The sequence below is a fragment of the Sturnira hondurensis genome, unplaced genomic scaffold (genome assembly GCF_014824575.4).
Source record: "Sturnira hondurensis isolate 20B ecotype Veracruz unplaced genomic scaffold, ASM1482457v3 Scaffold0000167, whole genome shotgun sequence".
In the NCBI taxonomy this organism is placed as follows: Eukaryota; Metazoa; Chordata; class Mammalia; order Chiroptera; family Phyllostomidae; genus Sturnira; species Sturnira hondurensis.
Window position 1 is genome coordinate 6,403,835 of NW_028072798.1, and position 13,236 is coordinate 6,417,070.

The 13,236-nt window shown below is 54.0% G+C and overlaps 1 protein-coding gene across 2 annotated transcripts in view; it reads left to right on the forward strand.

The window, feature by feature from the left end:
• The first annotated feature begins 366 nt into the window (after positions 1 to 366).
• Positions 367 to 13,236, forward strand: part of FNDC1 (fibronectin type III domain containing 1) — a 73,821-nt gene continuing 60,951 nt past the window's right edge. For both annotated transcript variants that reach the window (XM_037057557.1, XM_037057636.1), the window contains exon 1: positions 367 to 668. In XM_037057557.1, coding sequence (XP_036913452.1) covers positions 560 to 668 — 109 coding nt within the window. In that variant the 5' untranslated portion in view covers positions 367 to 559. The remainder of the gene's footprint in view (positions 669 to 13,236) is intronic.

The following is a 13,236-nucleotide window of genomic DNA, read 5'->3' on the forward strand; positions in this document are numbered from 1 at the left end:
GGATGAGCCGAAGAAAAGGCCGCGAAGTGCGGATGGACCTGAGGGGGCCTGGCCCCTGGCCCTGAAGTTGAAACCAGAGATATTTAAGGGGACGTGGGGCATTCCTGGGTTTGGCAGCCACTGGACGCCTGGGGCCATTTTCCGAGCCAGAAAACGAGAGAGGTTAGACAGACAGTGGGAGAAACTTTCCCAGCCACTTGGTTCCGCACGTCAATCACCGAATTTTCAGAAACGCCAAGCGGGGTTCCGGGGCGATCGGCACCCCGAGCCCGGGCCACGTTCCCAGACACCCCCGCCGCCCCACCGCCCCGCTGCCGGCAGGGGGCGCCCGCGCGCGGCTAAAAGGCGCGGCCAGTGGCGGGCTGCCTCAGTGCGGAGCTCAGCGGCTGGTACGCGGGCAGGGAGAGATCCGCGCGGGGCCGGGGCGCGGCGGGCAGAGCGCAGGGCGCACACACCGACACGGACGGCGGGGACCCGGCGGCGGCGCCTCAGCACTCCCGACTCAGGCCCAGCCCCCAGCCCCCCCCCTGCCCAGCCCGCCGCGCACCTCGGGGTCCCGATGGCGCCCGAGGCCAGGGCGCCCCCGCGCGCGCGGCGCCTGCTGCCCTGGGCGGTGCTGCTGCTCCTGGCAGCGCTGCTGCCCGTCGTCTCCTCCGCGGGGGCTCCAGGTACGCGCAGCCCGGGCTGGGCTGCCCGGCTCTCCGCGCCTCCTCACCACTTCTCTGTCCGCCTCCATGCACACCCACCCCGTCTGTCGCTCCGGGGACCGCCGCCCCGCTCTGTGCTGGCTGCGTGTCGTGTCACTAACCTGTGCGTCCTCATCGCTCGCGAGTCAGGGCGCCGAGGGGCGGCCGAGGGCGCTGAGCCTGGGCGCTCGGAGCCCCGCGCGCTGGAGGAGGGAGCAGGGACACCGTCTGCGCCGGGGGGGGGGGGGCGCTCAGTGTTCTCGGTTTCAACTTTGACGCCGAGCGCCCGGGCGTCGGGAGACTTGAGCCGTCTAACTTCCCGGGGAGATTCGGGCAACGGTGGGGACGGGGAGAAAAGCGATTTGTTGGCGCTGCGGCGGCGCGGTGAGGTGCTGCTTTCCCTCACCCAGAATTTCCCCGGGACATCCTTCTTCCCTCCAGTTCACCTGCCCCGAGGCTGGGGTGCCTGTAGGTTGCAGACGGGCAGGACGGTTCCAGAAGCTCGTGGGGCCGGGGGCCCGGGGCCGGGGGCAGGTTGGTACCGGGGCGTCCAAGGGAAGCCTCGCTCACGTGGAGGCCGCGCCACCCGGTGGGGACTTGGGAGCTGCGAGATGACATTTGTCCTGAGCGGAGGCAGAGGGAATTGAGAGATGGTCGTTTGGGGAGAAGCTCACCCTCCCCTCCAAGACCGAGGCTAGATGTCTTCTTTGGGGGCCGAAATGTGAGTGACACTTTTCAGAAAATGCCAGCGCGCTGTTGTCATATCTCTTGTGCCAGACAAGTTTGTGGGTTTTTCTCTTTTTTTAATGCCCGAGCCTCTGGTGGTCCTTGTTCCCACTTCCTGCGCAGGCGCTCACACACTCGAAACTGTGTGGCTTTTACTCATGTCATCAGTTTGCAGGAATCCAAGAAGTCGACATTTTTGTCAGTGCAGTTCCCTCCCAGATGAGTTATAAAAATTCAGATGCGAGTCCAATGAGGGCCATTTTTCTGTGTCTCTGTTGCCCTCTGGGAAAGGGGGAAATCAGGGGTCGCAGCACTGTGCGACTCTTTTTGTGGGCACCTCAGGCCCAGTGCTTGCTTCAGGGCCACACCAAGTGCTGGGATGCCAAACGCCACCCCCACCCCCCCCATACAAGACAGTATTAAATGCAGGTTTTGTTTTCCTCTGTTAGCAATCTCCAGGAAAGCCGTCACTGAACATTTTGTACAGTATTTAACAAGAATAAAACGATTTTTAAGCCTTTTGACTTCCCCACCTACATCCCATGGCGTTTTTCCCCCTAAATTAAAATTTTCTGAATGTTAAAAGCATTTTTGTTTTAGAAGACGGACTGGAATGGAACCCATGCGGGACTGGCTTCATGAGGCCACTTATTCCTGTTAGCTTCCCCTGCCACCTGCCTCGGGTTCCCCGCGAGCGTGTCTGAAGTCGGGGATGTCTGCCGCACCTCCTCTGGCCTGCAGCGCTGCGCTCCTGAGCCCCAAAATGCTGGCGCTGGAACGCCCGCGGGCGCTTCTCTCTAGTGTGTGGGCGGGACGTGTGCAGTGAAACGACGACCGGGCTAAAAATCGACAAAGAAGGACCACCGCATTTCGAAATGGATATTTACTGCACTTCAGTGAAATAGGAGGGAGACACAGAGGGAACATGCAGAGAGCCCCCAGGCTGCGAAGCCGATCGTGGGGCCCATGATTTATTTCATCGGCTCCTCCAGAAGGCTTCCCTCTGTGCTCTGGGTCTGACAGCCAGGCCGGGGCAGCCTCTCCGGCTGCAGTCCCGCCTGCGCCCAGCAGGCGGCTGGAGTCAGGCCCTCCCCTGCCGCCCAGACCCTTGGATCCAGAATCCCTGTAAGGACATCACGGAGAGCCAAATTAATAGTGGCAGATCACCACTTGCTCAGAGGGATTTTCCTCAAAATAGAGGTGATTCACAGGGCATGGTGAAGATCTAAATAAACTCTTCAACTTGGTCAATTACAACATGAAACAAAAGAAGCAAATGACCCCCCCCCATTCCCCCCCTTCCATGATGGAGATACTTTTCTGAGAACACTGGACGGAGAGAAAGGGCAGCTTCCTTTCAGTGCAGCCTCCGTTCAGGACTTCCTGTGGCCCAGCCTGCCTCCAGCTCTGCCCTGTTTCCCTCCTACTTCTTTTCTCTTTGAGAGCAGAGTGTGAACATGCCCTTGCCTTGTGTGGTAGGCACCGGAGCCCACCCAGATGAAAGAACGGTTCGATCCATCAGCTGCTCTCTTCACAGACCGGGACCCCTTGTGATTACACTGGACCCACGGGGCGATCTCCTGGTCTCCAGACCCTTAATGTAATCCCAGATGCAGAGCCTTTTTTTGCCACGGGATGTCACATACTCACAGGTCACAGAGATTAGGACGTGCCAATCGTGGGGGTTCATTATTCTGCAGGGTGAGGGTGGGTTTCAGGGGGAAGCCCCACATCTCGCTTTGCTGGTCAGGGATCGGACTTCTTTTCACTGTTCCTTATGGAATTTGGGGGTTTCTTGAAGTACAATTAAACCTCTTTTCAGGAGCTTTTATTTTAGTTAGAAAATACAGAGGTAAGTGTTTAAAGGTGTAAAAATCAAGGAGATAAAAGACTATATATGCCTTCACCTGTTCATCTATAGATATTTTTGTTCTGATAGATCAGAAGATGAAACCTTGGATTCCTTTGAGGAGAACTGGGGAGCCGGGGTGGGGGAGGGGGAGGCAAATTGTTTCATTGTTTCCCTTATCAGTTTGGTAGCCACTCGCTAGGGCGTTTGGAATTAGGGAGGTATCCGTTATACATATGAGCAAACATCCTCTTTTCCTTCCTTCTAAAGGTTATCCTTGTCTTTCAAAGAGTATGAATTAATTCAAATTTGGGGAATTGTGTTATTACTATCTAATTAAGAAAAATTCTTCAGTACGGAGATGGTTAACATTTAGAAATTGTGACTATGGACTTTTTGTGCCACTGAGCATTAGGTGATGATGTAACGTGGAGGACAGATTTTTCTCCCAGATTTTCTCCCAGTTCCTTCTTTTTCCGCTCTGGCCCCGGCTGGCGACGGCGCTTGCGCCCCGCGGCCCTTAGAGGGCGCTCCTGGCCTTCCGGCGGCATTGCCACCGCTCACAGACCCCAGGAGCTAAAAGAACTAGGACATTCACTTATCTGCGTTGATTTTCCCTTACCGTTTGTCTTTTTTTTCCTTTCCCCAACTTTGCTACTTGTTCGTAATTTTCAACTGACTGCTGGTGAGAAAGAATCCTAAAGCTGGGTCAGCAGCCCTTTAGCAGGTCCTGCCAAAGCTGCAACAGCTGGGGGACCCTTAGAGGGACAAGGGACACTGGAGGGGGCGGGGGGGGGGGGCAGGACCTGCTTCCTGAGCACTGGTTATCAGTGTTGAGTGAGTTTTCATCAATCGGTCTGAGTAGCCCCCCTCCCCCCTCGGTGGATTTTGTTTGTATCAGGGGGAGTGAGGCAAACTCGAAGGCTGGTTTGTGGGCGCAGCGGAACCCCGGGGAGCTGTTCCCCTTGCTGCCTCATTTCCCTGCTGCGGCCCTTGTGTGGGCAGAAAGTGATTAAATTATAACGCCATCGTGATCTATAAAGTACCGGCCACTTAATTCTACTTTTATTTTTATGAGTTCTCAGGTGCGTGTTTTAATGTCTTCTTAATAACAACCAGCAGTTAAAAGTGCCCAGAGCTTTCCATTTCCCTGCATGTCACTCACTGAATTTTCACAGCGACTCAGGCTGTGAAAATTTTCAAGCTGGTAGCGTTCTGGGTTCTGAGGGGCTGTGGGGGTGGGGCGGTGTCGTCAGTCATGACGCGTGGCAGCCTCAGGATTTGGACCCCAATTGTCCTGCACCCAAACCCCACGTTCCTCCTGCAGGCGCTCCTGGCTCGGGTTGGCTCCGGTTGGCTTGGGCGTGGCCTGTCTTTCCCTGCTTTTCCTTCTTTAGGGTGGGGTGTGGGGCACCGCCACCCCAGATTTGCTCAGGACGCCCTTCTACTCTGCATGCTCCTCCCATGGCCACAGGCTGCCGAGCACGGCTGTATCCCACCCAGAAGCCTGTCGTCTAGAGTAGGGCTTGACTTCGGGCCAAGTGGCCGTCAACCCTATTCCCCGTTATATAGTCTGTTTGGTATTTGGATATAAGCAAGGTCTTCGCTGGGGGAAGTGCCCTTTGCTTAGTGGGTCCAGGGACAACGGGCCCTCGAGCAGCGCCCTGGGTGCAGTTCATGACTTCGGTGCGTCACCATTTTGTACAGTGGATCCCAGTGAATGTTTGACCCCATCACGGAATTCCCAACTCCGAGCCTGTCAGCCTTGCATTTGAACCAGAAGGCTCCCCGAATTCAAGTTGTTTACAGCAGACCACCTAAATCAGGGGCAGAGGGTGGGGAGGGATACAGACAGTGTGGCATCTGTGAGGACAGTCCCAGGTTGGGGTGCGGTGGGGGGGGGGCCGGAATCAGACTGGAAGGTCCAGGACAGCCACCCTTGAACTGGACTTTGACAGCGGAAGGCAAGGAAGGGCATTTCAGGGGGAGGAACAGACTATGCAGCCTGCGCAGCAGCCAGAAGCCCTGGGACGTGTTTGAGGGAACGCGTGCTCTGATGGCTCCCGCAGAGTGGCCCCCCTGGGGTAGCGGTGACATTTGGGGTTGGGGGTCGGCAGCAGCCAGCGCGGGAAGGTCCTGGCATTTGACCACAATCCAAAGCAACTGTGGCCACAGAAGGAGTGTCCATAGTGTCGCCCACCACGGTGCTGGTGGAAGGTCGGGCAGCGGAGCAGAGGGCGGCTCTGGCCTCAGGCGGGGCGCGGCAGATGACGCCTCTGCACCTTGAGCTTGGGGGTTCTTTTCTATCCACTTGCTTATTTGGGGTCCGTGGGTTCTTCATTCCAAGCTGACTGTCTTCACCTTCGGTCCTGTCTGAAATGGGTCCTATGTTCTAGCAAAATCCCGGTTTGGAATGGGTTCCAGGGTGCTGGGTCTCACACACTCACACGTGGGCAGATGGCAGACTTCAGGGTTCCAGGGTACTGAACGGTTCAGTAAAAGGCTTCGGGGCCTGTGGACAGAATTCAGTGTGGTTTCTAAGGGGAAAATCTCTGTGTAAGTAATTTTAGGAGTCACTGACGCTCCAAGTAGTAAGTTACTTGGATTAAAGAGGAAATCAGCGGATATAATTTGTGGAGATTTTTAGTTTAGTGACGGTCGACCTTGAAGGCCAGCTAAAAGTTCGGATCAGGTGCAGAAGCCGATTCGTCCGGGCCGGGTGATTGACTGGTCAGAGCCTGCAGACCATACCTGGGTGAGCTGTGCTGTTCTGGGGGGAGGCGGGCGGTGAGTCCCCTGTGCGCCTGGGCTAGGTGGCATCCTAGCCTACAGTGTGACCAGCGCGGTATCCCTGGCTCCTAATCTGAGATGACACCAAGTTGGCCTGGAGAGGAATCCCACTGACCTGGGGCCAGAACCCCAGGGCTCCGCAGGTTGAAGAGGCCAGAGGCCACGGTCAGGTGTAGCCTTCTAGGAGTGCAGGAGACGCGACCTCCTCCAGGTGAGGCGTGGGCATCAGGGCAGGTGGGTACCCATGAGCAGGTGGGTACCTCCTTATCGGTCTCCCGGCTTCTGCCCTCTCCCCTCCACTCCGTTCTCAAACCAGCAGCCACGGGGATTCTCATCACGCACGAAGTCACAGAACCTTCCAGATGCTCCCCATCTCACTCAGATACAAACTGAATTTTCAGGGCTGCCCATGGTCGTCTGCAGCACCGCTCTCAGCTCCAGCCCCTGGCCTCCTTGCGGGCTCTCTAATGTGCCAACACCTTCCAGCCCAGGGCCTTTGCACTCACTGTTCCCTCCGCCTGAACAAGTTTCCTTAAACCTTCATCTGTGGGCTGGCCCCTCGCTGGCTTCGGGTGGTTGGTACAACGTCATCTTCTCATTTAACTGTGTCGTCCTGCACCTCTCCCGGCTCTGCTTATTCTGGCTTCATCGATCACACCTGAGAGTCCAGTTTACTTGACAACTGCCACCTTCCCCTGATGGAATGGAACCTCCATGAGGTCAGGACATTTTGTGGGTTTTGTTCACTGAAGTCTCCTCCTACCGAGGAGACTTCAGCTTCTACCAAGCTTCCTGTGAACAGTACGTGTCTAGTAAACCTCTGAAGGATGACTGGTCGCACCCTCTCCAGTATTCATCCCATGTGATGGGCACTAAATATATTTATGTAGGTGGACCTGACACCAGCAGGCTATGTGGGGGTGACGAGTGTGGGACAGTCCCCTGCATCCCTGTCACCCTCACCTTGTGGGGTCAGCACATGAGTTTGGAAGAGTGCTGGCTCGAGTTGGAGGTCCCATCTGCAGTGGGGGTGAAGAATTATGTTTATGTGGGTCAAAAGTGTCCTGAGGCTGCCGCAACCAAGGACTGCAAACTGGGTGGTTTGAAACACCCGATGTGTATTCTCCCATAATTATGGAGGTTGGAAATCTGAAATCTGTGGGGCCCGCTCATATTCTCTCTGCAGGCTCTGGAGAAGAAGCTTTCCCTGTTTCTTCTCAGCTTCTGGTGGCTGCCAGCAATCCTGTGTGTTCCTTGGTTTGGACGCGTCACTGCGATCTGTCCCCCTTGTCAAGTGGTATTCTCCTGGAGTCTTCTTTAAGGGTCCTGGTTGTACTGGATTATGGCCAACCCCAATCAAGCACGATATTATCTTAACTTGGTTACACCTTCAAAAAATCCTGTTTCCAAACCCCATTCCCAGCTCCTGGGCAGTACGTCTTTTGGCGGGTGGACACAATGCAACCCACAATGTATGGTATGCCGGCGGACACAGTTCCTCTTGAGTAGGTGAAAGAATTCGCACAGCTCCCAACACTGGGCCCCAACTGAGATGTGGGAAGACGGGAGTCACTGGGTGTATTGTGCGTGCTGAACTGTCACCGCGGGGTGCCAAAGTCCTACGCACATTCAGTGGGCTTAACTCATGGCTCAGGCCTGGCTACAGCCTTCATTCACAAAGTAAGTAATTAAGTAATTAACCCAGAGCTTCTGTAGGCAAGAGACTGTGCTGGACCCTGAGGCACAGGCCACAGACACTTAGTAATAGAGAAGCTGGGACCAGTGTGGCAAGAAATAATGGCCTTGACTGTGGCAAGTGTGGCAGCATGGGTCCTCTGGTACTTCCATTGTAGTTAACTTCCCCCGGCCAGTCACAGGACTCAGTTCTGAGCATTTTCACACTGATACTCAGAGAAGTACAAGATCAGCAAAGGAATTCACACAATTTGTCTGAGGGCTTTGCCTGGAGGGCACACTTGGATATTGACTCAGTCTACATTTTTTTTTCCTTTTCAGTAAAACTTCTTTCTTTTATGTTGATTTTATTTATTTTTTAAAGGTTTCATTTATTTATATTTTGGCAGAGGGGAAGGGAGGAAGAAAGAGAGGGAGAGAAATATCAATGTATGGTTGTCTCTCGTGTGTCCCCCTACTGGGGACCTGGCCCACAACCCAGGCATGTGCCCTGACTGGGAATCGAACCAGTGATCCTCTGGTTTGCAGGCCAGTGCACAATCCACTGAGCCACACCAGCCAGTGCAGATTTTTTTGTTTGTTGAGACTTCTCTGTGATGAGATGAGGCAGCCTTGTTCTCCCACCGAACGTCTGCTCTCAACATTCTTACGTCGTGGGAAGCTGCCACATTCTCTTCTGCTGTAACAGATGTCCTGGCCTTACTCGGTTTTAAAGATCATTTTCCTCCCCACCCAACAATTTCCTTCCTCCCATTATTTTCCGATTGATTGTAGAAGCAAAGCATCTTCTTGTGGTTATTGGCTCTGAGAGTCCAAGCAAACCACAGCCAAAGAGAAGAGAACGTGGGGGCAGGGAAAACTAAACTGTTCGACTTCCCTGAGACCCGAACTGACCTTCTGTCACAGCTGCGTCTGTCGTGAGTCCGCTGGCACTCTAACGCCTGGGAAGGGCCTGGGAGGCGGGACTCGGGCTGTTGTCTGAGTAGATAGATGTGTGTCTCCCTTACAGAACCTGGGGGCTTCGAGCTGGGCTGTCTGGGGCGAGTCCATGAAGCCTGCTGATGCTCTGAGAGTGTAATGAATTTTCAGGACAGGAAGCAGGTCAGAGCGTTCTGGGGTGACGGGGCAGGGGTGGGGAGGGCAGGCCGAGCCAGGGTCACAGAGAGGGCTGGCGTGAGTGTCCTGTTCGAGTTCAGGCCCAGGAAAGCAGTGTTCCTCCTGGAGCCCCGCCAGGGCCGTGCTTTCGGGTCAGCCGAGCTGGAGGACTGCCCTTCCTACTCCCCACCGGCACTGGTCCCTGGTAACGTCTCCTGTTGTAGCGCTCAGCTGTAGTGCCGATGCCCTCCCTCTTCTTGGCCTGTGCCTGCAGAGCGCTTCCCTCAGGAGACTGATGGCCATTGCCTTCCTGCTGTGTCTGTGATTAACTGGCTTGTCTGAGTAACTGGGTCACCCACCTGGGTAACACACTCACAGACGCTTACCTTCGAGGGCAAGTCACCAGACGCTCTAAAACACAGTCCCCCCCTTCTGGAACACCGAGCAGAGCACTCAGGGTTAGGGACTCAACAGCTGACAGTTACGGTAATGAGTGAGGAGCTCCGTTCAATCACATCTGGATCCCCAGCGCCTAGCTCAGAAGCTGACGTATCGTGGGTACTCAATAACACCTGTTGTAGCAGTGAACTGAGTGGCTGGCACTTAGTAGGTTACAACAGTAACTGTCCAGTCTTCTCTGCTTCTCTATTTTTTTATTGCACGTGGCCCTGCTGCAAAACAAACTCTTCGCTACATTAGGCGTGCTGTGCACTCTCCCTCTTCACTAAAAGGTTATTTTCCTGTGCCCGTTCACAACCACGGAGTGATTACCTGAAATACTCAAAAAGGCGGTGTTTGTTGGGCACCTGAGCTGTCACGGGGTCCCTGGGGTGCCTGGCTTCTGGTCTCGTCTCTTTCATTTACACCGTTCCATACCTACTGCTCCAGGACACTTACTTGGCCGGCCTCCCAAGGGTACTTTTCCGGGAGCTTCCTGAGTAAGACGGGTGGTGGTTTTAGCGACAGTAATGCCCAAGTGTTTAACATAGTTAGACAATGACTTTCACATTTGGGGCAAAGGAATGAATTTTGTAGGGAGTTTTTGCGGCAGGCATGTCAAGCAGTTGATAAGTAGGCCGAGTTGAAGCTGGACCAGCGAACAATGTGCCCTTAAGAAGCTATTTCTAGTTGCGAGTTGAATTTGAAGAATGTGCAAAAGGTCCCACAAAAACCTGGGAAGCACGGGGCCCTTGCAAGGTCTCTGATGCAGACAGAGTCCTGCGTCCCCTTCGCATCGCAGGCATTTTCTCTTTAGGTCCCTCGTCTCCTTATTGCTGTTATAAATAACTGTATCTATGGAATTCCTCCAAGTTCATTTCCCTAAACCATTCTGGGAAGCCCATGGCCTAGAGGGGAAACATTCCTGTTTGTTTCTCTGGAACGGTAGCTTTTGCTTACACTGGTTCCTGAAGAAAATGGTCAACAGCTTAAGACCTTAAATCCTAATGATCAAATCCTGCCAGCTCTGCTGGGGAAACTCACTCTCATTCCTGGCTGCGCCCTTGTCTGGACAGATGTGCTTACTCAAGTCCATGGCTTCTGACAAAGAAAGCACTGACATTGTCAAAATTAAGCGCCCCCAGGGTGGATGGCTTAGAAAGAACGCATGGGGAAAAATTAAAGTTAAAAACAAAGTAACTCCCACTTTGGGGTCCGGAAGTGACGACACCAGGTAGAGATGGACTGAGAACGCAGTGTCTGATAGTGGCTACGTCTGGAAGGGAATTGCTCATCTTACCAATAAACCTGGGGGCAGAGACCCAGGGACCCAGGGCCCTTCCGTTTTCCACTCCTCCATCCAAGGTCAGGCCGTCACTCTCAGGCGTGTCACTTCCTGTTCCGAGATGGTGCTGCATCTCTGGGTATGCTGCTGGCATCCCAGAGGGGGAAGTGGAGAGGATATAAAAGGCCAAAGCACCTGACGGCAGGTCCGGACCCCTTTATAATGCTTTCCCCTGGCAGTGGCCACAGCATTAACTTCTACACTGATGTCATTGGCAGGAATCGATCCTGTCCCTGGCCACACCTGGCTGCCGGGGAGGCTGAGGGTCATGAATGTTGGTGTCCCAGCTCCGGTTGCGGAAGAGGGCACGGGAGGAAGCAGCAGCGGGGAGTGGCTTTGGGTACCCAGTCTGTAGCGTCTCCCACGGCCGGCCGGCCGTGTCTGAGTTCAGTGCAAGCTTCTCAACAGTGACAAACTAGTTGGGAAACCTGGACCGGAATGGGCCTCGTAAAAACTCAACTTGAAGTTTAATCGCCTCAGGACACACCTTGAGGAAGAAGGCAGATTCATTCTAAGAGTAATGTTTGGACCTGAGAAGTTGATTTTAGTTTTGCCACTTGTTAATTTGAAACAGAATTCCTTGCTCCTTCATTTTACTGTGTTTTTCTGTTTGGTGGGTCCTTCCCACGTTGGGAGGCGGCGGGAAGGAAGAACGAAGATAATGAAAGGGAACAATGTGACGTAAACTCTATCAACAAGCATTTGGCCTTTCTCATCGTCTGTTTCCCGAAAAGGCAAATAAACAAACAACTTAGACTCTAGAACATCCTAGGCAAGCTTGATCCGTGAGGAGCCATGAACCCTGCAGGTAATGAGAGGGCCTTTGCTCACCAGCAGGATGGTGGCTGCGTTGAGGATGCCTGGGGTGGGGGACAGTTCCCAGGGAGGAGGGGCAGCACAGAGGGAGCACTGTCCAGGCAGCATCAGGCCCTCTTCTTGGGGGAGTTCCCACCTGCCTGCAGGAGTGCCTGGCAACCCGGACAATGCCGGACAACAGCCAGCTGATGAGCAGCATAGCATCAGGGGAGGCAGGAAGCTGTTTCCTGAAGCCAGGTGGGAGGAGCACCTCTCTCCCTGCCGTGTGGCCCCTGAAACTCTGGGGTGGGGGTAGAGAATGCTTGCCCAGAGAGGGCAGAGGGTGGCGGCGGCGCTGACTGCCCGGAGAGACTCGAAATGGACCCTGACAAACTGCACTTAAAAGAGTTTGAGACTGGGATGGCACCACCACCTGGCTTCTCTGGGCCGATGGAGAGAAAATGTGATTCACAATTGTATTCGGTGACCACCAGTGCTCTTATAAGCCCATAGGCACGTGTGCGTGCTGACTTGGCCTTTGAGTGTGAATAAGTAATGCTTTGTTGTTATCAAAATACCGGAAAACACCTGAGGGGTCAGGGGCAACCAGGGAACTCAGGTCTGGCGGAGGCCAGGGCAGAAGTGAGCAGGAGGACACCCTGAGCCCAGCAGCCCAGCTGGTGCCTCTGTTCATTAAGAAACGCCAAGGGCAGCTCGTGGTTGCTGCCCAGCCACACAGAGCAGCGTGGGGCATTTGGAATCTTCTAGCTTCTTACTCTACTGGCTTATATCCTTACTGGGTAACTAGGACGTGGCACTTCAGGTGTGGGGGCAGAATCCATTCAGTGTCTGTGATGTGGGGAAATTGATTGCGTTTTGGGGAATGTTCCCCTGAAGGTAAAGTCTGGAGATCCCGGGCCACCTCTGGTCTTCTGTGGGACTGGCCATCTGCTTGGCTTGCTTCTCCTCTCTGATGGGAGGACAGTGCTGTGTGGCCTTCCCACGGTGGGGTCGCAGGTTCTGTTTGCAAAGCTCTTTCAGCTCCTTGGAGTGCTTTTTGAGTTTAAAGACTCCAAAGACCTAGATTTCGGTTTCATTTTGTGTACTGTCATCCCAGAGAACCACGCCAAGTGCGCACAACTGTTTCTGAGCCCCTGTGTACTGGGAAAGTTTGGGAGAGGAGCCAGCCCGTTACTTACACACCCAGCCTGTGTCTGCTCAGCCCGGCCGTCCCTCCAGGTGGGAAAGGCAGTCGACCATCCGGGAATTGGACTTGTATCATTCTTATTTCACGAGGTTGCAAAACGGCCTCTACTTACTTTCTCTGTTCTTTTTTTTTTGGATGGAAGGGTCATAATTATTTGGCACGTAGGATTCCCAACACCTATTTGAAAGATTGTTTAAAACACCATCCTTTCCGTGTTTTGCCCCCACGTTGCCGACTGCCTAGACATTTCTGCGCTTTGGAATATTCCTGTGCTACCTGGCGTCTCGGGGACAATCTCTGAATTTTCCCACCTTTCCTCAGAATCATGGTCTCAGAGTCGCATGTCACACCGATTCCTGTCCCTGAGCAACACTGCGATGTTAGGGCGCGCTAACCGTTTCTGGCTTAGGAGTTGGATTTTTGGTGGAACACTCATCACTTCTCTGAGAGCTGTGTTTTCTTCATTTCGGGGTCTGGGAAGTATTTAGCGGTTTCCAGTGGAAAGTAAAACTTGAGTTTCAAACAAAGATGGAGCAGACAGACTTCCATAAACATGAACGTTTGTAGCATTAAAGAGCAATCCTCGGTATACTTAAGAAATAACTTTTGC